The sequence below is a fragment of the Bos grunniens genome, chromosome 14 (assembly GCF_055505025.1).
Source record: "Bos grunniens cultivar Pamir isolate PY7600 chromosome 14, Bosgru_T2T1.0, whole genome shotgun sequence".
Lineage (NCBI taxonomy): Eukaryota > Metazoa > Chordata > Mammalia > Artiodactyla > Bovidae > Bos > Bos grunniens.
In genome coordinates, this window is record NC_141178.1 from 66,480,187 (window position 1) to 66,506,481 (window position 26,295).

General features: G+C 44.4%; 1 protein-coding gene and 1 long non-coding RNA gene across 8 annotated transcripts in view; one reads left to right on the plus strand and one right to left on the minus strand.

The window, feature by feature from the left end:
• FER1L6 (fer-1 like family member 6) overlaps window positions 1-26,295 on the plus strand; it is a 175,416-nt gene that overhangs the window by 118,141 nt on the left and 30,980 nt on the right. For all 7 annotated transcript variants that reach the window (XM_086335488.1, XM_086335491.1, XM_086335487.1 and 4 more), the window contains 10 exons: window positions 3,685-3,795; window positions 4,061-4,222; window positions 5,535-5,715; window positions 7,135-7,361; window positions 11,131-11,253; window positions 14,256-14,295; window positions 15,843-15,955; window positions 16,972-17,103; window positions 18,026-18,151; window positions 23,648-23,775. In XM_086335488.1, the coding sequence (XP_086191614.1) occupies window positions 3,685-3,795; window positions 4,061-4,222; window positions 5,535-5,715; window positions 7,135-7,361; window positions 11,131-11,253; window positions 14,256-14,295; window positions 15,843-15,955; window positions 16,972-17,103; window positions 18,026-18,151; window positions 23,648-23,775 (1,343 nt within the window). The remainder of the gene's footprint in view (window positions 1-3,684; window positions 3,796-4,060; window positions 4,223-5,534; window positions 5,716-7,134; window positions 7,362-11,130; window positions 11,254-14,255; window positions 14,296-15,842; window positions 15,956-16,971; window positions 17,104-18,025; window positions 18,152-23,647; window positions 23,776-26,295) is intronic.
• Window positions 455-25,446, minus strand: LOC147359590 (uncharacterized). Its single transcript, XR_015140257.1, has 5 exons — window positions 24,375-25,446; window positions 17,523-17,666; window positions 13,630-13,715; window positions 4,046-4,173; window positions 455-2,389 (listed from the first exon to the last, which is right to left on the minus strand). It is a non-coding gene; the product is annotated as an uncharacterized LOC147359590 (long non-coding RNA).

A 26,295-nucleotide genomic window follows, 5' to 3' on the forward strand; every position in this document is an offset into this window, starting at 1 on the left:
TCGTCCCTTGTTCCCATAGACCCTCGTTTCATCAGGATTGTTCCACCTGCCTCTTTTCTGGTCTAACCTACTCTAACCTACTCCTCTTTTCTTGTTCACTCAATTCTCCGAGTTCCTCCCAGAAGACAATTCTCTATACTACTCTCCTCTTGAGAAATGATCAGTGTCTGTCTGCGTCTCACCTCCAAGAAACTTTCCTGAAGACTGTATTTTTGGAACATGAGTTCCTCTGCTGCTGCTGCTAAGTCATGTCTGACTCTTTGTGATCCTATGGACCCTAGCCCGCCAGGCTCCTCTATCCATGGGATTCTCCAGGCAAGAATACTGCAGTGGGTTGCCATAGCCTCCTCCAGGGGATCTATGGTTAAAAGAAAGTTTGAGAAATTCATTGTTTTATATATCCCTCTTGGAGCCTTGAAATGCCCATTACCATAGTAAAGACTCTGAGAAGTCAACTACAAAGAAACTTTTGAAATTCTTTTTTGAAATTCAACATTTCCCCAATGTTTTTGAGTACAATTTTTTTTTTTTTTTTTTTTTTGCATGACAACTCTTAGTATTTCATGAAAAGAAAATGCAGCCCCTAGGAGAACGTCAGGTGTCCGTAGCTTGGCATTTAACCTCTCCCCAAATTCATTTATCTTCAGACTGCTTTTTCAGTCTCACATGTCAGTACAGTCACTCTGCACATACTGTGGCCTCTTTACAGCAGATATTCTGAATTCTCAGACCTCATTCATTCATTCATGCACTTAAGTAAATATTATCCCGTGTTTATTTTGTCCCAGAATATTCCTAAGAATTCATCAGTGATAAAACAAACTCCCTGACCTCATGGGACTTGTATTCTAGGGAAGGGAAGATAATGGACAGCACTATGTAAATTGTAACATAGCAGCAGTGTGGTAAATGCTGAAGAGAAAGGGAAAGCACATGAAGTATGAAGCAGGTGTGGGTGTTGTGGGAGGGGGCAGACTTAACACTTTAGGCATCCAGGGAAGGCTCCCTGAGGAAGTGGCATTTAAGTCAAGACCTGAAAGGGGATTTAAATATGCTTCTGGGATAGTTTCAGGAACTAGCAGTCCTTGAGCACCTGTGTCCCATTGGAGACTAAGATGAGTGAAAGTTGAGCCTTAATCATTGCACAGGTCTGTCAATTTCCAGTTTACTCTTATTCCTAGGGAACTTACTATGTGCCAAGAAGTGTTGCCAAGTGCTTTGCATGCTGCCTCATCCATTCTTCACAGCAATTCATGAATCAGATATCATTATCTTTACATATAACAGAACTGAGACTCAGTGACACTGTGTGACTATTTCAAATTCCACAGCTACTAAGTGATGAAGCGCAAAACTGGTATCCACCTATTATACTGAATGAGGGATAATGGAGGTGTGGATGATGGGCTGGGGGAGACAGAGAAAGGAACAAGACTTCTGAGCATCAGTGATTTTTCAGATGGGCAGGAACTGAGACTAGGGTCCTACACGACTCCAAGTGTGGCACCCCCTTAAAGTCTGTGCCTGGGTCCCCTGTCCTGTCCTGCCGCTGGAACTCCTTCGAGGTCCTGTTAGGTTAGATATGTCCTGGGATATTAAAGCAGTCAGGCTTTTGGACCAACTTATCCTGATCCTTCACACTTTGCCTTCATAACAATTCCATATCATACCCTACTGAGTAACCGTACACTATGTGGTTTTATAGGCCTGCAGCCAACCCATTTCACTCTGAAAAAGCTGGGAGCAAAATCACTCAACCTCCACCATGCCGTGGGATCCTTCAAAGTTTTAGCTGCTCAATCATGTCTGACTCTTTGTGACCCCATGGACTGTAGCCCACCAGGCTCCTATGTCCATGGGATTCTCCAGGCAAAAATACTGGAGTGGGTTGCCATTCCCTTTTCCAGGGGATCTTCCCGACCCAGGCATCGAAACTGTGTCTCCTGCATTGCAGGCGGTTTTTTTTACTATCTGAGCCAGCAGGGCAGCTTAAACTCTTAAGGGCATTTTTGAGGCGCTTCTGGAATGAGCTTGTTTAGGGCATTTCCCAGGCTGACATCTCAGCAGCCCCAAGATGAGCAGACACGTGGTACTTTTTAAAGCGCATGTAGCAGCACCATCCTATGCCACCATCACAGCTGTTCTGTGGCTTTATCTTTGGAACCACAGGAGCAATTAGCTTTCTCAGAGAGGTGATGTTTTGCAGCCTGGATAGCTCATCACCAGGCAGTGTTCACCTCATCTTTTCCAAGCTTCTTTTTCTGGTCTGGCTCATTCTGCAGCTTCATTGTCTTGAGTCTATTTGGCATTCCCAGTGCCTGCTGTCTTCTTTTTCCGGGCTTCTTTCTAATTAACTGAACCGCATCTGCTGTTGCCAGCTAGAATATGTCTGCAAAAAAGAAACGATGATATGTTTGTACTTTGCAGGTTTTGATGAGCAATTAGACTTTTTCGAGCATACGGAGCTAATGTGTCAGTCAGCCAATAAACATTTATCAAGAATCCATTGGAGATGGAGCATCACTTGAGGGTCTGAGAAGGAAATGCAGTAAACAAAGGCTTCCTCTTGGCCAAGTCTGACAAACTCCCCCATGAGGAAAACTTCCAGCTCCAAAGCGAGGGTCAGCTGGTCCAACATCTGAGGCCCAGAGAAGGAAAAGGACTCATGCAGGGCCACACAGCACAGCCTGGTTTTCTGGGCTCAGTCCACTAAAGTCTGCACTGAGCCTGCTGAGAAGACACACTGTGCCAAGGACTGAAGAGTAGAATGGCTCAGTGTGTATGCCGTGTGCTAAGTCCCTTCAGTAGTGTCTGATTCTTGGTGACCCCATGGACTGTAGCCCACCAGGCTCCTCTGTCCATCGGATTCTCCAGGCAAGGATACTGGAGTGGGTTGCCATTTCCTACTCCAGGGGATCTCCCTGACCCAGGGATCAAACCCACGTCTCTTAGGTCCCCTGCGTTGGCAGGCAGGTTCTTTACCACTAATGCCACCTGGGAAGTCCCCGTGGCAGCGGCGGCTTCGTAAAAGATGTGCGTGCTGAGCTGGGTCTTGAAGGTAATGCACGGTGGTTCACCCAGGGAGAAGGCCCTTTCCATAGGAGACTTTCTAATTCCTTTGTGTGAGAGTTCAGTAAAGCACAGTGATTGCCTTCCTGCAGTGTCATTCACTCCAAAGGCACAGGAAATGACACCTTTCATCCCAGAGGTCTGCCTTCAAAAGACTTCATTTTCTGTTTCACTGATTACGATGTAGTGTCTGTGTGGTTGACCGAATCTCCTGTAGCGCATACTAGGGGAATAGTGAAGTCTCAGAGGTTGGAATCCTATCAGAGTCCCTCTGCCATTCCACAGCTGGAGTTGCCATGCCATTTGATGAGGTTGTGAAGCTCCATCTACTTGTCTTTTTTCCCTCCCCTCTCTACTGTGAGCTCACTGAAAGCTTATGAACCTATTAACTCCTGACACATTGTAAGCACTCACTAATGTTGGATTACCCTCATGAATGAATGTGTTTGTTGATTAAGAAACTGTGATAAAAATGCATCGTCTTGATTTACATTTTAAGCTGGAAACATTCCTGGGTTAAAACAGTGGCAGTCTTTCCCATGAGGTGAGATTGTGTGGCAGCCTTCATTTTCCTTGCCTCTTCTGATTTCTAACCAGCTTCAATCTGTGTGGTAGGTCCCTGCGTCTGGGCTGCAAGGGCTCCCTCCCTTCGACCCACCTGATGTCACCCAGATCTACCCTGTTCCTGCCAGCATCCGGCCAGTGCTGAGTAAATACCGCGTGGAGGTAGGGGGCCGGGAAGGATTGGGCTGTTCTTTCGGACTAAGGGCACTGGTGCATTGCGATCGCAGCTGGGTTGTGTGAGGGGACTGGTGGGGTCCTGGGGGAGACACAGTTGCTCAGAGGTAGCCCTCGAGGAGCGCACCATCCCTTCCTGGAAGAACATACCGTAGTTCCCAGGCTGGGGCACCTGATGTTCCCACCCCTGAGCCACACCTGCTGCCTCCTCCCCAGGGCCTTTGAGCGATAGCCCTACCTGTTCTCTCTTCAGGTTCTCTTCTGGGGTGTCCGAGAAATGAAGAAGGTGCAGCTCCTCTCGGTGGATCGTCCCCAGGTCCTCATCGAGTGTGCGGGACGGGGCGTCAAGTCCTGTGTGATCCAGAGCTACAAGAACAACCCAAACTTCAACATCCAGGCAGATGCTTTTGAAGTGGTGCGGGTCCCCCCCTCCTACCCTCAGGCCCTACATGCTCATTCCCTTCATTCCCTAAGATGTAACTCACTCCTTCATGAATTTGGGGGGATGTTTTAGAGTTTCAGGTGTCCACTACTCACAAGAAAGAGCAGTCTAATTCAGTGAAGAGCCAGAATGTCAGAATGAGACAGACTTTTGTTTTGTTTTTGAAGCTTCCAGGTGAAGATCATTTAGTAAATCAAAGCAGGTTGACAGTGGTTCCTGAAGTGTGGCCCCCAATTCATCACCATCACCCAGGAACTTATTATAAATGCAGATTCTCAGGTCCTGCCCCAGGACTACTGAATCAGTCTGTTAGGGGTGAGCTGGGGCCCAGACACCTCTGGTTTAACAAGCTGTGTAGGAGACTCTGATACACACTGATGTTTGAGAACCACTGGCCTGGAAGATACTGTCAAAAAACTAATGGTCAGATGTTTTAAAAATTATTTGTACATAGCATCTCAGCAGTTTGCATTTGAACTTATGCTTCTAAAGTGATGTTTGATACCTGTGCTTTTTCTTTATTTCAGTACTGTTTTATGCTCTGATTTGGAACTAACTATGAAATCAAAGTTTGCTTTGTCCAGCCCAGTCAGCTCCAACAGACACAGATTTTCTATCAGCAAAGTGTTAGTCTCTCAGTCATATATAACTCTTTGCAACCCCATGGACTGTAACCCCCCAGGCTCCTCTGTCCATGGAATTCTCCAGGAAAGAATACTGGAGTAGGTAGCTGTCCCCTTCTCCTGGGGATCTTCCTGACCCAGGGATCGAACCCAGGTCTCCCGCATTACAGGCAGATTCTTTACTGTCTGAGTCACGACTAGAATTAAAGAATATGTACTGTGTTTGCAAAGCTTCCACACCAGGCTTTGTTGAGCTTGGGGTGGGGGAGGTCACCAGGGTAAAGAAATGGATGGGGTGCTGGCCCTCAGTTCCATCTTAAGTGGCCTAACTCTCATCTGTTTTATATCCTGGATCTGTGTTTCTCTGAGATGAGGGTTTGGATAGATAATGACAAAATAAGAAGATTGAAGACGACTTGGGGAGTGTGTGATTTTTGCAGTTTATTTGTGGGTTGAATTGTTAGTGCCATCCCTCATATGTTGCATGATGACTCCCTGACTTGAGAAGACAGTGCTCCAGACTCTGGCCAGCTGCAGGCGTGACCCAGAGGGATAGGGCAAGGCAGGCTCAGAGGAAGGATGGATGCCTGGTTGGCTTCGGTCCTGCTCGCAGACAGGTCAGCTCAGGTTATACCCCACTCCATCCTCATTTCTCCCTGCAGGAACTGCCTGAGAACGAGCTTCTGCACCCACCCCTGAGCATCTGTGTGGTGGACTGGAGAGCCTTCGGGAGGAGCACCCTGGTGGGCACTTACACCATCAACTGCTTGAAACAGTTTTTGTGTAAATCCAGGGAGCCCCTCAGCCTCACCTCACAGGTGGGCGGAGCCCAAGTTGGGAAAGGTAGGAAGATTCTAGATCTTGGAGCTGTGGGCTATGAAGTTGTGGTACCTGCAGGTGTCCACTCGGGACCCCAGCACAAAACAAATGCCCCAAGGTCAAATGGATCTTTCTGAAGAATTTGCTCCTGCGGTCCCCTTTGCTTCTTAGCTGCCAGGTTGTGACCTGAAGCCTGACATCAGGGTCAACTCTTCTAAGAAGGGTTCTTTGTGACTGGACCTCCATTCTGCCCCTGCTTGCGTGAATGCTAAGTCACTTCAGTAGTGTCCAACTCTTTGCAACCCCATGGACTGTAGCCCACCAGGCTCCTCTGTCCATGGGGTTTTCCAGGCAGGAAGACTAGAGTGCATTGCCATGCCCTCCTCCCCTCCTGCCCCTACCCCCTGACATTCTCCTTGCTTGATGTTACTGGAATTTCTCTGCTTGGGATCCAGGTGCAGGGTCGAGTTCATTGGGTGACGTGGCTCTTGCTGCACAGTCATCACTTGTCTCTGCAAGACTGCGGTCTCATTATATTCACCGGCCTCTCCCTGCTTTAGTCCTAGTTTCCCCACCGCATGCCTCCCACTGCTGATGCTTGTAAAATCTAAATCTATTTGATTAACATATATGATACTATAATATTCACTTGGTTTTCCACTTTCCTCACTCAAAGCTATGTTTTAAGATCTGTCCATGTTGCTATGGTTACCTTCACTCGTTCCCCGATCTGGTGCATCTACCCTACATTGGTTTCATTATCCCCTCATACTGGACCCTGGGCTGCCTCCAGCTCCCCACTTCTGCAATGTTGTGATGAACATCCTGTGTGTGTTCACTGAGGGAGAATCCTGGGTAGTGGTGAGATTACTGGCTCCCAGGAGATGAATACATGTAATTTTATTAAGTACTTCCAGAGTGTGCTGCAGAGAGCAGTACTGGTTTACATCAGTCTACACTAGTCTGTGCCAACCTATTCAAGTATACAGCAGTCTATTTCAGGCTCCCTGTTATGCACATGGACTCATGTGGCCGGAGTTCTGCCAACACTTTGGGAGTTCACAGACCTCTGGAGTTTCTAAGGTTTCCCCTGGTAAACACAGTGAGGGAGGGCAATCAACACAGAGGATCTGTTCACTAAATCTTGATAAACATGACTCCTACAACCACAGTTATTTAAAATTACTCTGAGGGATCAATAAGTACAATCATTTGTTGATGACCAGTTATGCCCCAGACACCTTACATCATGATCTCATTTATTTCCCAAAGACATGGATATTTTTACTGTCCTTTTATAAATATGGAAAGTGAGGCTCACCGTTGTTAGGAACTTGTCATATTTGAATTCTGATCTGTCTGATCTCCAGTACTGGGTCCTCGAAATGATCGCCCTGTATTGATTGTAGCCCAGTTGCCTGATCCAATGTCCTTTCATTTCAGATATTTCAGATTCATCGGTTGCCACTGAGCCCTCTGAGACCCTCAGCTCCGTTCAGGAGGAACCGAAAGATCATGTCTTTGTGGATATTGAGCCTCCTCCCATAGTGGTACCTGACTCAGCCCAGGCTCAGGCAGCCAACCTGATTGACATCCCTGACTCGTCCCCGATGCTGGAGCCAGAACACAAACCTGCAGCCCAGGAGCCACCAAAAGATGGAAAAGCTAAGGTTAGAATGTCATCCATCTTCATATTTACAAGGCACATTAGAGTTTGCCAACAAGGTTCTGATACTAATCCTCCCATTAGTTGTGTGAGCACAGCAAGAAACTTCACATTTCTGAGCACTAGTTTCTTCATATGTAAAATGGGGACACTGATACCCACTTCACAGCATTGCCGTAGAATCAGATGTCAGTGTAAATGGAATTAAAGTGTTAGTCAACAAACACATGAAAAGATGCTCAACATCACTCATTATCAGAGAAATGCAAATCAAAACCACTATGAGGTACCATTTCACACCAGTCAGAATGGCTGCGATCCAAAAGTCTACAAATAATAAATGCTGGAGAGGGTGTGGAGAAAAGGGAACCCTCTTACACTGTTGGTGGGAATGCAACCTAGTACAGCCACTATGGAGAACAGTGTGGAGATTCCTTAAAAAACTGGAAATAGAACTGCCTTATGATCCAGCAATCCCACTGCTAGGCATACACACTGAGGAAACCAGAAGGGAAAGAGACATGTGTACCCCAATGTTCATCGCAGCACTGTTTATAATAGCCAGGACATGGAAGCAACCTAGATGCCCATCAGCAGATGAATGGATAAGAAAGCTGTGGTACATATACACAATGGAGTATTACTCAGCCATTAAAAAGAATACATTTGAATCAGTTCTAATGAGGTGGATGAAACTGGAGCCTATTATACAGAGTGAAGTAAGCCAGAAGGAAAAACATAAATACAGTATACTAACGCATATATATGGAATTTAGAAAGATGGTAACAATAACTCTGTATACGAGACAGCAAAAGAGACACTGATGTATAGAACAGTCTTATGGACTCTGTGGGAGAGGGAGAGGGTGGGAAGATTTGGGAGAATGGCATTGAAACATGTAAAATATCATGTAGGAAACGAGTTGCCAGTCCAGGTTCGATGCATGATGCTGGATGCTTGGGGCTGGTGCACTGGACGGCCCAGAGGGATGGTATGGGGAGGGAGGAGGGAGGAGGGTTCGGGATGGGGAACACATGTATACCTGTGGCGGATTCATTTTGATATTTGGCAAAACTAATACAATTATGTAAAGTTTAAAAATAAAATAAAATTAGAAAATAAATAAATAAATAAATAAAGTGTTAGTCAAATGTGACATCATATTTAATGGAACAGAAATACTTCTCTACTCATTGGCTTGGAAAAATGATTTCCTCATCTAGGCTTATTCCACAAATATTTTGAACCTACAACCTACTTTGTATAACATCTTGTGGGACCAAAAAGATTTGGCTGAGATTCTGTAAGGGGAGATGGATAAGTATACAAGATCATAAAACGGGGGCAGGAGTAATCTTTTAAGTCATAATTTTGAATGCAAAATCCTTGTGTACCTACCAATTGACTCAAAGAAGAAAGCAGTTTTGAGAAAGTCCTAAGAGAGGACCTGCCCAGCAAATGGTAAAAGCCGAAATAAGAGGCAGAGTGAGATAGATGAATCAATATTTTCTCGGGCTCTTCCCATCTCATCCAGGCTCAGTGTGACTCTCTGACAACCCACAGGTTTCTCTCTGTCCCACCAGCAATGTAACTGCGGCTTGGTGTTACAAATCTCAGTTGAAGTGTTTTTGCTACCATAAAACTGTGGGTTTCACCAGTTCAAAGATGATTTAAAAAAAGATCTCTATCATGTTGAGGTTTGACAGAAAACAACAAAATTCTTTAAAGCAATTATCTTGCAATGAAAAATAAATTTAAAAAATATATATATCTTTGGATCCGCTGTACCAGATAGAATGCCTGCCACATCGTAGGTAGCCAGGAGATGAGAACAAACAAATGATGCACACAAGGTCATGAGGAATCTGTCAGGACACAGCTAACTGTCTTCTCCCTAAATGCCTGCTTTCTGCCGTATATACATCACACTGCCTCCCCATCTCCCAGTCACTTGGTGTTGTCAGTCTCATTTATTTGCACCAGTTCCAATCAGATATGATGCTAAAGGGGGATTTTCTACATTATGCCACTTAATCCTCATGACAGTGAAGTGAGCAGGTGTTGGGGGCCAGCGTGAGGCACTCTGCCCGTGGCAAAGGTCATGAGGAAGGAGGCTCGACATACGCAAAGGCGAGATCGAGCCTCAGGAGTCCCCCTGGAAATCCTCGAGCGTCTACCCCCATAACCAGAGCCTGCCTACTTTGCTACTTTGTGCTCTCACCTACACCTCTGACTTTACAGGGAGCTGTCCCCCACCACCTCTTTTGGAGAATGAGTTAACTTAGAGCTCCAGTTAATAATAATTCCTGGGCGTGACAAGAGTGTTTTAACCTACAAACTTCTCTGAAGGTCCTCTAGCCTGCCTGACAGGCTTGTCCGGCCACATGTGATTGCTCACAGCCTCCCAACCGTGAGAGGCATGAGATGCTTTAAACCTTCTAAAAACAGGTTCCTTAGAAAAGTTAGAAAACTATTAGTATAAGTATAATGGGCTGATTAGAAATTGTATTGGTGAAGGGTTTTTCATTTGTTGAGCCTGTGTTTGTTGCTAAGTCTCCACATCCCCTGCCCTTACACACATTAATTAACATAAAGAAGAAATAAGTATTAACCTTTGATATTAATCACATTAGACCTTAGGCTAAGTAAATTCTTTCCTTATCTAAAACCCACTACACCCTCACCCTATAGGAATGTAACTTTATTTGGGCGGCGTCTGTTTTAAGAATAATCACCCCTGGAGAAATAAGCGGTCCTGGTTGACAACCGCTGTCACAAGGAGAGGGTCATAAATTGTCAGCAGGCCCCCTGGCCAGAAGATGATGTAACACCCCTAAGACCTCTGTATACATTTGTATGAAGCACCTGACTTTGATAAAAGTCAGGACTGCTGACCCCGCGTGACTTTTGCATAACATCTCAGTGTATAAAAGTAGACCACGGGAAATAAAGAATTGGGATCAGTTCCTCGAAAGACTGGTCTCCCCATGTCTTTCTCTCTCTCAAATTCTGGCTGAGTCTCCTTCTGGAGCACGGAACCCGCCATGCTTACTAATTATGCCTGGGCTTCTAAGATCCGACCAGGGAGGCCTGTGTTTCCTCTCCTTCGGGAGAACGGAAGGACGCCTGCGGCCTCCATAAGTGGTGCAAACTTCTTGTCTTGAAGTTTTATTGGTCTCCCGCGTAAACCAAGCTACTCAGCCCCTTTTCTCCACTGAATTTTCCTACTGAGCTATCCTCATTCCATTACTCTTTATACCTCTAATTAATATCTAATTGAAGCTATTGTATCCTGATCCTCGCCGACGCTGTGCCCTCTTCAAACTCCCTGGATCAGCGGGGCTGGACCCTGGCAAGCAGGTATCATTGTTCCTAGCTGAGGAGACCGAGAATCACAAAATTTCTATTTTTGTTTATATTGTGTTTAGAAGTTCATTCACTTTCTACTATACCACGTTGTATCATATAGATTGCTTGTCTCTTCCACTCAAGTCAAAACTTCTCAAAGGTGGGGATTGTGTCTAACCCTTAGATTCCCATATCAACCATGATATATATGTCATAACTACTCAATAAATGCCAAATGAATGGATGACACATTATTAAACTTTTATTTATTAAGGAGAATGGGGAGCTGTAATAACAAAACCTGCCAACGCCTCCACCCATCTTCTGAGGGTACCCATGTATCCTCTTCCTTAGTAAACTGCTCAGCCACCAGCACGCAGATTCTTGCCACCAAACTAATAATCCATCCCTCATTCCTTGACAGGACTCCAGGAAACCTTCCCGGAGGTCTACTAAAAGGAGAAAGAGGACCATAGCTGATGAATCGGCTGAAAACGTCATTGACTGGTGGTCAAAATATTATGCCTCCCTGAAGAAAGCACAGAAGGTAGGTTCTTTCTTGGCTGTGACAGTCACGTGCCTTGATAAACACACAACACCCTTTACCACCCCCTCTAAAATGCTGCATTAGTCCCTCTTTATGGTTCCACTCTAGGTAGGCTCTACCTGGGTGTGGTTCCATTAACTGCTGAAGGCTACAAGCCTGGAAGGACCAGGGTCCAGAACTGCAAACTCCTTACTGTCTGGCTGGAGCTGGCCCTAGGACACAGGCTCTGCTGTAAATGCTGGCAGGATGTGATGTCTATCTTGGCATCCAGAGAATCTGCCCACCTCAGGGAGGTCCAGCCAGGAGAAATGGGGTCTCTAGACAGGTGGGCATCAGTGAAGGGAGCTTCAGGTTTACATGGAGACACCCAAGTTCAAGTGTTCTCCAGCTGAATTCTAAGTTCAAAGGGGAAACTATCAAAGTAAAGGCTAGGGTCTTGGCCTTAGCAAATGGCAATAATCAGCAGATCCTCATGCTCCTGGAATAAGAAAGGAATTGAGTTATAAAGTCAGAGAACCAGTGGGGAGTGGGTCTGGAGATTTATGGAAAAGCTCAATGGCTGAGTTTGGTAAGACTTCTCATCCTTGAGTTAAAATGGAAAGGAAATTCTGATGTTATTATCATATTCTATTGAATAGGAACTCTTCTGTTCTTTATTTGGAAAGACTGTATTTCTTTTTTTCCCACTTTTTTTAATTAGAGTATAATTGCTTTAAACTTCGTATTAGTTTCTGCTATACAACAACGTCAGTCAGCTATGTTGTTGTCATTCAGTCGCTCAGTCACATCCAGCTCTTTGCAGCCCCATGGACTGCAGCACACCAGGCTTCCCTGTCCTTCACCATCTCCTGGAGCTTGCTCAAACTTGCTTAATCAGCTATATGTATACATATATTCCCTCCCTCCTGAACCTCCCTCCCACCCTCACCCTTTGTGTGTAGGTTATCACAAAGCAGCCAGCTGAGCTCCCTGTGTAACGCAGCAGCTTCCTGCTAGTGTACATATGTTAATGCTACTCTCTCAGTTTGTCCCCCCACAACTTCCTGCACTGTGTCTACAAGTCCATTTTCTATGTCTGAGCCTGTATCCCTGCCCTGCAAATAGGTTCATCAGTACCATTTTTCTAGATTCCATTTGTATGGGTTGATGTTGTTTTGTCACTAAGTTATGTCCGACTCTTGCGACCTTATGGACTGTAGCCCACCAGACACCTCTGTCCACGGGCTTTCCCAGGCAAGAATACTGGAGTGGGTTGCTATTTCCTTCTTCAGGGGATCTTCCTGACCCAGGGACCAAAGCTGCATGTCCTGCATTGGCAGGTGGGCTCTTTACCGCTGAGCCTGCAGAGAAGTCTTATATATATATATATGAAGTGAAGTGAAGTGAAGTGAAGTCCCCCAGTCATGTCCGACTCTTTGCGACCCCATGGACTGTAGCCTACCAGGCTCCTCCATCCATGGGATTCTCCAGGCAAGAGTACTGGAGTGGGTTGCTGTTTGCTTCTCCAGGAGATCTTCCCAACCCAGGTATCAAACCCGGGTCTCCCGCATTGCAGGCAGACACTTTACCATCTGAGCCACCAGGGAAGACTCATATATATATATATATAGTCGTGTTTAACTCTTTGCAACCCCTTGGACTATGTCGTGTTTAACTCTTTGCAACCCCTTGGATTATACAGCCCATGGAAATCTCTAGGCCAGAACACTGGAGTCGGTAGTTATTCCCTTCTCCCGGAGATCTTCCTAATCCAGTGGTGGAACCCATATCTCCTGCATTGCAGGTGGATTCTTTACCATCTGAGCCACCAGGGAAGCCCATATATATACATTAATATATGATTTTTTTTTCTCTTTCTGACTTACTTCACTCTGTATGACAGATTCTAGGTTCATCTACATCACTTCAACTGACTCAATTTCATTCCTTTTTATGACTAATATCCCGTTGTATATATGTACCATGTCTTCTCTCTCCATTCATCTGTCGATGGACAGTTAGCCATGTCCTGGCTATTGTAAATAGTGTTGCAATGGTATGGAGGGTCCTTAAAAAAACTAAGCATACAACTACCTTATGATCAGGGTCCAGAACTGCAAACTGCATAGAAGTCCCACTATGGGACATATACCTTAAGAACAACTTAACTCAAAAAGACACATGGACCATAGTTTCTCCATCTAGGACTATCCATGAATATTGATATACAGTTAAATAAATAAACAACCAAGTGTTAGTCCCTGTCTCTAAGCTCCCTCCTCTGCTGGAGTGGGCACTAGCACTTTGGGTGAGTGTGCAGCCCTTTCCTCTTTCTCTGTTAAGCTCCACAATTCCAGCACAAACCCAGCAGCCCAAAAAGTCAGTGGGGATACTCACAGATGCAAATCGGGATGATGCTCCAGGGATGTGGAGGAACAGCAGGGAGAGGGGTTGCTTTTCCAGCGGCTGAGAGGAGACTGCACCTAGAGGACAAGGACGTCGACAAGCTTGGTGGCCCTGGTCCTGGATGTGTGGGCACCTCTTCTCTAAGGCAGGGCATATCCCTACACTTAAGTCCTAGGCCTTTACAGCAAGGCTTCCTTTGGGAGCTACCAAGGACTGTTTCAGAGAAGGCAATGGCAACCCACTCTAGTACTCTTGCCTGGAAAATCCCATGGACAGAGGAGCCTGGTAGGCTGCAGTCCATGGGGTCGCTAAGAGTCGGACACGACTGAGAGACTTCACTTTCACTTTTCACTTTCATGCATTGGAGAAGGAAATGGTAACCCACTCCAGTGTTCTTGCCTGGAGAATCCCAGGGACGAGGGAGCCTGGTGGGCTGCTGTCTCTGGGGTCGCACAGAGTCGGACACGACTGAAGCGACTTAGCAGCAGCAGCAAGAACTGTTTGCATATTCTTTTAAAATGCTGAGGGCTGAGGTAATTCAATGAGAACTGTTAGCAATCTGGGTTAATAAATGAGATGTGAGAGTGTCATCATCTTGTTTCCCTCTTTTCTCAAAGGAAAAGGAGAGCAATTCCAAGGAAGAAAAAGGCAACACAGGTGAGTGGCTGTTCTGGGGACTTGTAAATGCAGCATAAAGCCATTTGAGTGAGAAAATGATAAAACAGGAGCCACGAGAGCAACCTTGGAACCCAACGCCCTCATTTCCCAAGTGAGGAAATAATCCTAGGAAGATGACAACACCTTAAAGAGATTGTGTAGCTGATTTGAGCTGGACAGGAACCAGATCCCAGGAGCCCAGGTCTCCTGAGCTCAGTTCAGTACTGAAGTCGACCCACTGACTCAAATCTCTACCCTAAAGTATTAATGTAGAAACAGCAGAGTAAAAATAGGAACAAACTGGGATGGCAGGCCGAAACCAACATGGTAAACTTTAATACAGGTGACCTGGATTTAGGTTCCAAAACTCGGCTGACAAGGATTGGATAGAGCCGGTTTGGCAGAAGCTCAAACGAAAGAGCCCTGGGATTTGAAATGACCTCAGACTTGATGTAAGCCAGCAGTAGGTCTTGGCTTAAAACAAGGGGAACACCAAGTGCTGTTTCAGGTAACACAAAAGTAAGAAGACCAGAGTCAAGTTCAGTTCCTCAGGCCACTCCTGTTAGCATATTTAATTCTAAGACCAACCCCAGGACATAAACAGTAGTATCTTGGTTTGCAGATAGTAAAACCGAAGTACAAAGAGGTTGTGTAACTTGCGGAAGTTTATCTGGCTAGAAAATATCAGAGCTAGAAGTCTGTCTCAGGTGGTTTTTCTCCAGAACCTGCTCCTAAAAAATTACCAAATAATCTCTCAAAGTACATTTGTGACTTTGTTTAAGACTATTAACCTATTTGAGTTTGAAGATATTTTTTTAATATTTATGATCTTTATTTATTTATTAGGCTGCACCAGGTCTTAGTTGCAGCATGCAGGATCTTTGGGCTTCGTTCTGGCATGTGGGCTATTTTTTTAAGTTGTAGCGTACAGGATCTAGTTCCCCAACCAGGGATCAAACCCAAGCCGCCCGCACTGGAGAGCAGTCTTAGACACTGTACCACCAGAGAAGTCCCAAGACTGAGGTTGTTGAACTAGACAGTTCTCAAGATCCTAAAGAGATCTGAGGGGGAATGGATCTCAAGCTTTAGTGTCACTTTATCCTGGGTCTGTTCTTTACTAGCTGGGTGACTGGGCAAATTACTCACTCTCTCTGTGCCTAGTATAAAGAGTTCTCACGTATCGCAGGAAGGCCTGCACGTTGCTAGCCCCAGGCATCTGCTGACATTGCCCTGCTCCTTGAGTGGAATCTCCTCTGCTCCTGCAGTGCATGGTCTGTAGGACTCAGGGCAGAAATCCTACTATGAAATGTTATAATTTCTTCTTTTTTTGCTGTGCCATAGAACATGGGGAAATCTTAGTTCTCCAACCAGGGATGGAACCTGTGCCCCCTGTTTAACCACTGGGCCACCAGGGGAGTCTCTCTATTCCTTTTTTAAAAGAAGGGTCATGACACATGCCAGAGCAAAGGAAAAGAGGGAGCTTGACCTTGTCTCTTCTCATCTAAACAGCCGTAAGAAGTCTAATCATTTCCACTAAATATCCACAGAGGCAAAACCAGATGAGGTAGTGGTAAATATAGACAGCCCGAAGAAGAAGAAAGACAAAATACTGAAGAAGAAACCCAAAGAAGATGAAATTCCCAACCTGGCCGTCTTGCAGGTGTGTGGACACAGCCATCTTGGCCATGGTTAGGGCGGGAAACTCAGAAGGGGGTTCTTTTAGTCCTTCAGTCAACTTCAGAATGCCTTTGTCTGAACTAACTTGCTTTGTCTTTGTTATCATCACTGATTCAAAGCAACAAACTGACAAGAATGCAAGCCAAGACAGTAGAGCTTGTTCTTTTTCCATTTTCTGCATGCCCATATTGAGAAGGGGCATACTTTCTATTGGCTAGCCTGGATGCAGCAACGTAATTTAGTGTGTGAGTTCCCCTGGGATCACTTCTTGGGGCTTGACATCATCATGCAGATGTGCACAGACTCGAAATAGCAAGAGTTTTAGCTCTTACTAAAGTCAGCTCCATAGACCAATCCTAATATTAGCCAGAGGTTGTTAGCTAGAGGCAAATTGACGGATACGAAAATTGGGAGTATGAAAATTATGTCCCTAGATACTGAATTTAGCTAAGTTATTTTGATGGGAAATTTGAAGAAGTGATCTAATTATATTACTAAACCAAAAACTCAGTTTTCCATTTCTAAAATATACGTGTACTTTTCTACTTGGAAAATTCACAGCTATATGCATTATAATAAAAGCAAATATTCCATCACTTTATATACATTAAGAATTTAATGTTTAATGAACAGTTTTTAATTTGAATATCCTCAAAGTATGTCAGTCTGTATCTGACAATCAGTGACATCAATTAGCTATAAAAAGGTTAGCCACATTTATACTTATATATTACATTTTTTAAAAACTTTGGTTTAGCTATGCTTCTTAGAATTTGAAAGTTTATCAGAAATGTTTTATACATTTCAAAGTGGTAGCTAGTTCTAGGAATGTCAAGTCAACCATATTTCTTATTTTGCTAAAGATAAATTAATACTCCCTCTTATACTTTCCCAAGAGTTGTATAGGAAGACTGGTTTTGGGGAATCTTGGCATTTTTTCATTAAATCAATCCTGGGCTTTCCTTCCTCTAAGCACTCTCTCCTCCCTTCTTCCTAAAGATATATGATGGGGATCTCGAGAGTGAATTCAACAATTTTGAAGACTGGGTGAAAACCTTTGACCTGCTCAGAGGCAAGTCTATGGAAGATGACCAAGGCCTCGATGGAGACCGAGTCGTAGGAAAGTTTAAGGCAGGTTCCAAAGTTAACTCTTTTATTTGGCTCTCCTGTCTATAAATATCAGATATGACTTAATTCTGTGGGACTGTGGTGTGCAATGTGGTTAAGGAAAATCCTTGATCTCTATGCAAGACCCTCCCTTTCTAGAATTCCACAAGACCAAGCCCTCGTCTTTTAAAGTATTTGATTTGTGGCCAGTAAAGTAGATTGGAGCTCAATCTGTGGAACATGAGGAACCAGAGTCATTACCTAAAAAGATCACTGAGTTTTACTCTTCTTTCCCCACCCCTGGCCTCCCAAACATTTGATTGACACAAACCTACCAGCTGAATGATTAAACTGATCAAACAACACAAGCCCTTCATCTGGCAGACTTATGGTGTCAGCCTCACAAAGTAATAGGTGACACTTGCTATGAACCTACTGCACACCTGGGCCCTTTATATGAAAGAGACGTGTTGGAAATCACATGGGCATTGCAGCTTGCCAATCTGAATTTTAAATCCTCATTGTGATACCATCCAGCTTCATGATCTTGAGCAGTACTTGACCTTCCTGAGCCTTGATTGCAGCATCTAAAAATAGAAATACTGCAGTCAGAATGGAATGAGATAATGGGAGAAGATGCTAGCTCAGCACCTCACATGTACAAGGCACTCGGGATCCCATCTGATGCTCCTATTCATGTTTCTCATGTAACAGCCCACTGAGGAGGGTGTTGCTGTACCAACACTGATTCACTGAGGTACCGTGAAGAAGTACAGATTGCAGGCAGATTATATGAACTGCCCAAGGACACCCAGGGGCAAGGGTAGGGCTGCCTCAGGTCCTGTTGGGTCCCAAGCTGTGGTTGCTTCCCAGAGCTATGCCCTATACGGTTTTCAGTGGAGCATATCATCATCTTGTTTCAACGGGTGGTGCTTTGTGGTTCCAGGGCTCCTTCTGCATCTACAAAAGCCTGGAGGATTCCAGCATCGAGGACAGTGGGCAGCTGAGAATCCAGCAAGGGATTCCACCAAACCACCCCATCAAAGTCCTGATCAGGGTGTACATTGTTGCGGTGAGCCATCCTCGTTTACCCTGAGGGGTTGTTGGAATCACCAAGAGCTGCCACAACAAAGTATTATAGACTGGGTGACATAAACAGCGTTCCTTTTCTCCAGTTCTGGAAGCTGGAGGTCCATGATCAAGGTGCCACCAAAGCTGGTTTCTGGTGAGATGCATCTTCCTGGCTTGTAGATGGCTACCCTCTGGCTGTGTCCTCACAAGCCTTTCCTTTGTGTGTATGTTGTGTGTGTGTGTGTGTGTGTGTGTGTGTGTATGTGTTTGTGAGGGAGAAAGAGACACACACACACACAGAGAAGGAGAGAGACAGAAAGAGGAGAGGAGATATGTTGTCTTCCTCTTCTTGTAAGGTCACTGGTTCTATCAGTTTAGGACATCACCCTTAGTTCAGTTCAGTTCAGTCGCTCAGTTGTGTCTGACTCTTTGCGACCCCATGAACCGCAGCATGCCAGGCCTCCCTGTCCATCACCAACTCTCAGAGTTCACTCAGACTGACGTCCATCAAGTCAGTGATGCCATCCAGCCATCTCATCCTCTGTCGTCCCCTTTTCCTCCTGCCCTCAATCCCTCCCAGCATCAGAGTCTTTTCCAATGAGTCAACTCTTCGCATGAGGTGGCCAAAGTACTGGAGTTTCAGCTTTAGCATCATTCCTTCCAAAGAAATCCCAGGGCTGATCTCCTTCAGAATGGACTGGTTGGATCTCCTTGCAGTCCAAGGGACTCTCAAGAGTCTTCTCCAATACCACAGTTCAAAAGCATCAATTCTTTGGCGTTCAGCTTTCTTCACAGTCCAACTCTCACATCCATACACGACCACTGGAAAAACCATAGCCTTGACTAGACGAGCCTTTGTTGGCAAAGTAATGTCTCTGCTTTTGAATATGCTATCTAGGTTGGTCATAACTTTCCTTCCAAGGAGTAAGTGTCTTTTAATTTCATGGCTGCAGTCACCATCTGCAGTGATTTTGGAGCCCAAAAAAATAAAGTCTGACACTGTTTCCCCATCTATTTCCCATGAAGTGATGGGACCAGATGCCATGATCTTCATTTTCTGAATGTTGAGCTCTAAGCCAACTTTTTCACTCTCGTCTTTCACTTTCATCAAGAGGCTTTTTAGTTCCTCTTCACTTTCTGCCATAAGGGTGGTGTCATCTGCATATCTGAGGGTATTGATATTTCTCCCAGCAATCTTGATTCCAGCTTGTTCTTTTTCCAGTCCAGCGTTTCTCATGATGTACTCTGCATATAAGTTAAATAAGCAGGGCGACAATATACAGCCTTGACGTACTCCTGTTCCTATTTGGAACCAGTCTGTTGTTCCATGTCCAGTTCTAACTGTTGCTTCCTGACCTGCATACAAATTTCTCAAGAGGCAGGTCAGGTGGTCTGGTATTCCCATGTCTTTCAGAATTTTCCACAGTTTATTGTGATCCACACAGTCAAAGGCTTTGGCATAGTCAATAAAGCAGAAATAGATGTTTTTCTGGAACTCTCTTGCTTTTTTGATGATCCAGTGGATGTTGGCAATTTGATCTCTGGTTCCTCTGCCTTTTTTAAAACCAGCTTGAACATCTGGAAGTTCACGGTTCACGTATTGCTGAAGCCTGGCTTGGGACCTCGTTTAACCTTAATTAGCTCCGTAAAAGCCCTGTCTCCAAATACAACCACATCGGGGGTTACAGCTTTGACACAGGAATTTTGAGAAAACATAACGCAGTTCTTAATAAGGGGTATAAAGTTTGGTTGGGCTTCCCTAATGGCTCAACAGGTAAAAGATCTACCTGCAATGCAGATGATGCGGGTTCAATCCATGGGTTGGGAAAATCCCCTGGAGAAGGAAATGGCAACCTACTCCAGTATTCTTGCCTGGGAAATCCCACAGACAGAGGAGCCTGGTGGGTTGCAGTCCATGGATGTGACTTAGAGTTGGATGTGACTTAGCGACTAAAGAACAATAGAGTTTGCTTGGTAACACGGACATTTGCTGGCTTTTCACTCAGCGAAAATATTCCCAAGCTGCCAGGACCACTGTGTGTAGCTCTGTTTGCTCTCTGTGGTTGGCTGCTAGCTGAGCAGAGAACCAAGCAGCACTGAAGCAGGCAGCTCCCAGGCAAGCCAGCCAGTGAAAAGAGCCAGGGCAGAACAGGGCAGCCGCTGCTGCTCAAGCCTCCCGCTCCCACCCAGCTATGCCTCTGCTCTGCTGCAGTCAGACGTTTCATTTCCAGTACATTCCCAAGAAAACTATTATCTGCCCTAGGCTTCCTTTCTGACAGTGAGGGCACTGATCTTTCATTGTGAAACTTCTTAGCCCGATTGCCAGGAAGCTTGGGGCCAAATTTGCTGCTTGATCAAAGTGACCATGTGCTCGACTTTCATGGTTCATGTATTTGTATTTTGACCTTGAAGTTGATTTATAGCCATATTATTGCATATTAACTTTTTGATTACATTGCATAAAATATTTTTAAGAAACTGAAATGAAACATAAAACAAAGATGAATTATTCTTTAATGCTAAGGTAGAATGAAATGTCCCCTTTCCAGCATGCAGTTCTCATGCTCCCCTCATTATTAGTAGCAATGCCATCATCACCATGACCACCACGTGCAAGGCATGTTCTAATCACTAAAGATGTTGTGATGGGAAAAAAAACCAAAACAGTCCTTGCCTTCAAGGAAGTCACAATCTAGTTGGAAAGATGAGAAGTACTTGTAAAGTGTTACTGGCAATACCAGTGGTCTATATTAAACACTCAGCCACAGGAGAATTTAGATAAATCTCAAAATTTTGTTCAAGAGGTCACTCATGTCTTGGGAGAGATAATTAATGTGCATTCCTCAGGAAATAGACCATGTGTTCAAATAAATTTGAGGAAATGTTGTGCGTATAATAATTCTTTTCCTTGTCCAACCCCTGAGATACATAAAGTTCATTAGCATGCTGAATGCTCTGAGAATTCCAGAAGCAAAGAAACTGATTTAACAGCTTGATTCTTTAACAGCATTTTCAAACCTTATTGCCCACACCTATTTTTCCTCCCTACAGAAAACCCTGCCATCTTTTTCATGAATCAAATAGAACATAGGATCTGTATAGGAGGAAGGAGAGACTAGAGAAGGATTATGATTTGTGTATTCATTTAGCAAATACCTGCAGCACACTTTTATATTTATACATACATATGTGTATATGTGTATGCATATATCTATATTTGTATACAGGTGCCCTCTAGAATAGGCAATGGCACCCCACTCCAGTACTTTTGCCTGGAAAATCCCATGGACGGAGGAGCCTGGTAGGCTGCAGTCCATGGGGTTGCTAGAGTCGGACACGACTGAGCAACTTCCCTTTCACTTTTCACTTTCATGCATTGGAGAAGGAAATGGCAACCCACTCCAGTGTTCTTGCCTGGAGAATCCCAGGGACAGGGGAGCCTGGTGGGCTGCCGTCTATGGGGTCGCACAGAGTCGGACATAACTGAAGCGACTTAGCAGCAGCAGCAGCACCCTCTAGAATGCAGATCAGGTTCCTGCTCAGGAAACAGCATGAAGGAAGGAGGACTGGGACTGAAACTTGAACACAGGCAGGTCTTGAACAAATGAAGAGTCAGAGAATATCAGCCCTGAGTTTTAGGGTTTAGGATAGACTGTGGATAGCCAATGTTTTTCCTTGACATTTCTAGTAACAGTGATTATGTGTGGTTTGCTTTCTCACACTGATTTAATTAACTAAATAATTGAAATCTTGAAATCTCTTAATTTGATAAAAATACCAAAGAAGTAAAAAATTATACTACTCAAAAGTTGCATGGAGAAAGAAATCAAATCCCCTCAATTCTGCAATTCCATCCCCAGAAATAGCTTACCCTTCTTATGTATATATACTCTTTTTATGCAAACACATCTCTATTTACACTTGTCTACAACTACATCCAGATATATATTTTAATGGAGTCCCACTTCATGCATTACATGTTGATCTTCTATTTTCTTTCTTGCGTTAGTAATGTACCTTGGACATTTTTCTAGATCGCTTCATACAGGTCTTTTTCATTCCTCTTAGTAACCACCTAGTGTTTTACTGAATTAACATAGTATCCATTCATTCATTCACTCATCAAAATTGGGAAGACCCTATCTTAAGACCTGGAGATAATGTAATGAACAAGACAGATAGTACTCTCTTGCTCTCATGGAGATAATAACTAGTTGGAGATGATATGAGGATTAGGAGGGTATAAAAATAACCACAGACATAAATAAGCAAGATAAATGTTAGAGATAACTGCCACATAAAGAATTAAAATTGGTGATGTAATCAACTATACTTCAACAAAAATTAATTTGGCGATGTGATGAGAGTAAATGGGAAAGGGCCAATTTTGAATTGTTTCTTCCAAAGTAATTGACATGTAAGTTGTTCACAATTTTTAGTTATTAAACGATATTCTAATGAACAACCTTGAAAATATAGCTTTGTGTCTGTAGGATAGAGTTCTAAAAATAAGACTGTTTCTTATCCAGCTCTCAACTCTGCACTTTCTCCATCTTTTCCATATCTTTCCTCACCATCTCCCTACCCTGGTCCTCCCTGATGGAAATGGGTTGTTACTTAGCTGACCAGCACTCAATGCAAGACTGATGGGCTCATGCATTTCAAAGCCAACTGGTTTTAGGAGAAGCTTTTATGTGTAGCCCATAATATTACAGATGAATCTCAAAGAGATGACTTGTTTTGTCCAAGATCACATGACTACTTAGAACTGGAACTCAGATTCATGCCTTTTGCCTCCTCGTCCAGCAGGTTCCTCTTTACTCTGTCCCAACCAGTGCTTCCCACTGGGGAGACAACTCCAGAGAAAGCAGGACTTGAGCAAAGCTGGTAACTTTTAACAGCCGAATGGAAAGGCTAGAACAGTGGTTTTTAAACTTGGCTGAATCATCTAGGAAGCGTCTAAAAAAATCACAAAGTCCAGGAACAATTAAATATCTGGGGATAGAACTCAGTTCAGTTCAGTCACTTAGTCATGTCCGACTCTTTGCGACCCCATGGACTGCAGCATGCCAGGCCTCCCTGTCCATCACCAACTCCTGGAGTTTACTCAAATTTGTGTCCATTGAGTCGGTGATGCCATCCAATCATCTCATCCTCTGTTGTCCCCTTCTCCTCCTGCCCTCAATCTTTTCCAGCATCAGAGTCTTTTCAAATGAGTCAGTTCTTCACATCAGGTGGCCAAAGTATTGGAGTTTCAGCTTCAGCATCAGTCCTTCCAATGAATATTCAGGACTGATTTCCTTTAGGATGAACTGGTTGGATCTCCTTGCAGTCCAAGGGACTCTCAAGAGTCTTCTCCAACACCACAGTTCAAAAGCATCAATTCTTTAGGATAGAATTCAGGCATCAGTATTCTTTAAAATTACCAGATGGTCCCTGTGCCCAGTGTTGAGAACCACTGGACTGAAGGATTTTTTTTTTCCTCCCTCTTCTCCAGGCATTTAATCTTAGTCCAGCTGATCCAGATGGCAAATCGGATCCCTACATTGTGATCAAGCTTGGCAAAACTGAAATCAAAGACCGGGACAAATACATCCCTAAACAGCTGAACCCAGTATTTGGAAGGTCAGTGGCCATCTGAGTCTCACTGCACTGTCCTCTCTGTGTTTGCTCCTGTGGTGTTTCTTTGAGGAGGGGGTTGGTGTGTAGAGCTGTGTGGGTCTGAGTACACAGTGCAGATTAAATGCTGGCTCCTGCTCATGATAACAGCCAATCAAGTCAATATTCATGGGGAAGGGCCGGATTCTTTCCTTGGTCTCTTTAGCAGTTTGGTTGTGCATGATCTTCATGCCCATGGTTTTCCAATAATGATTTTCCCAGATCTCAAATGTAAGAGGCCCCTTGAACAGTCATAACGTTCCCCCTCCTGCCTTGGAGAGAGTCCATTTTTACAGACCAGATAATCGAGGCCCAGAGAGGTTTAGAAATTTGTTCTAGTTCACACCACTCATAAGTAGAAGAGAAGGAGCCAGATGTTTAGTCTTCATCTGTTACCAAAGGGATTTTTGCTTCGTATCATTTTTCAGTTCCTTAGGGCTTCCCAGGTGGCACTAGTGGTAAAGAACCTGCCTGCAAGTGAGATACATGTCAGAGACGTGGGTTCAATCCCTAGGTTGGGAAGATCCTCTGGAGGAGGGCAAGGCAACCCACCCCAGTATTCTTACCTGGAGAATCCCATGGACAGAGGAGCCTGGTGAGCTATGGTCCATAGGGTTGCAAAGAGTCGGACAGGACTGAAGTGATGTAGCATGTAGCACACTGCAGGCAAAAAGTTGAATTGCACCCCCAGTGTTCCTGCAAAGTGTTTACAAGACATTGCATTTGCATATTTTAGGTGAGCCAGGGATTCTCCAGTTCTCAGCAACCCTCCCCCAGAATACTGGAGTGAGTATCCTTTGCTTTCTCCAGGGGATCTTCCCAACCCATGGATCGAACCCAGGTCTCCCACATTGCAGGTGGATTCTTTACTGGCTTAGCCACCAGGGAAGCCCTTCAGCAACCTTATCACCCCATTTATCTTCTAAAAGGGTTGTGTTTGTGAGCCTGACTGCCATTAACTCTGGAGTCAAGCACACCTGGGTTTCACTTTGCCACATCATGCAGATGGCTTAACCTCTCTGATCTGTAGCAGTAACAGTGACACTTGACCCTCATACGCCTTCAGAAGATTAAGTATGATAAGCACCCAGCATTGTCTATGACATTGCGTAGTAGCTACTCAAAATGCATTAGCTTCCTTCCTCTCCACCTTGATAATCATTTTAGCAATGTACAAATCTTAAGTATATCTAATTCCTTTTTTCCCAGAGTCCCAAGGACCATGGGATGAAATCTCTATCCACCTCATTTAAATTCATTTACACAATTGTGGTCGCTTTGGAACTTCTGACATTTGATCAGAACCAGCCTCTTACATGTGATTCAGTTCAGTTCAGTCGCTCAGTTGTGTCCGACTCTTTGCGACCCCGTGAACTGCAGCATGCCAGGCCTCCTGTACATGTTATTGCTCCCCAGGAAATAAGACAATAAACAATCTTGCTTGTTCCGATTAAAGAGAATGATTAAAAGGATGTGCTAGGGAAATGTACCCTTGCTTCCCTGATCGGAGATGACTTTTATCATTACCTGCCGTTTATGTAACCAGCACTTCTTTTTGCCAAGCGCTTTGTAGTCACTTTTTATGAGCTGCTCTGTCCATAATGCCATGAATTAGACTGGTTTTATAACCTCCACTTATGACCATGGTAAACAAAGGAGAAGCTGCTGGGATGTTCCTTCCTGCCTCTGGCACTTCAGAGCCTCTTCCAGAAGCCTTCCAGGTGTGGATGCTTTGTGGATGTGTATTTAATTGTTACTCAGGGAAAGATGCTGCTGGCTCAGTCTTGAAAAATTCTAGCAGGGGCCATGGAGGGCTCTTGTGCCTGGACTGGGGTCTGGGGAACCCCTCTTTGAGACCTTTATAAGAGGATGTCACAGGCTTCTCCCCTGATGCCCTGGCCCAGACCTGCCTTAGTTTTCTTCATAACCTCTAGCATGAATTGGTGTGTTTATCGTGTGTTTTTGGTTGTTTCCCATCTCCCCACTAGAATGTGAGCTCCATTCCAATGGGGACTTGATCAAGTACCCTGTACCCTGTACCTTGCTGTGACCCTAGTGCCTCAGACAGGGCATAGCACAGAGCAGATGCTCTTTGAGTATCTGCAGAATTATAGAATAAATGAATGAATGTACAATGGGGAAACAATCCTTCGGTAATTTTTCAGTGGGATTTCAGGGAACCCCATTATCCTGAGGGTGTACACATCTGAAGAGTTGGAGGTTCCTCATTTTCTTAGTAACCACAGTGCCTGATACACATGACACATATTATGATGTCTCATAAATGTCAAATGAACAAATGAATCAAAAAAGAAGTAATAATTGGACAAAGAAACAATGGGACATCTTTTCTCCAAAGGTTCACAGTACTGAATGTTTCTATAAGACTCAGGTTTTACCCATTTCGTGATGCATTCTCTTTTCTCACACCAACGTTGTATCCAGAGGTCATATCACATTGACACCCAAGTTCGTATAAGTCTAATT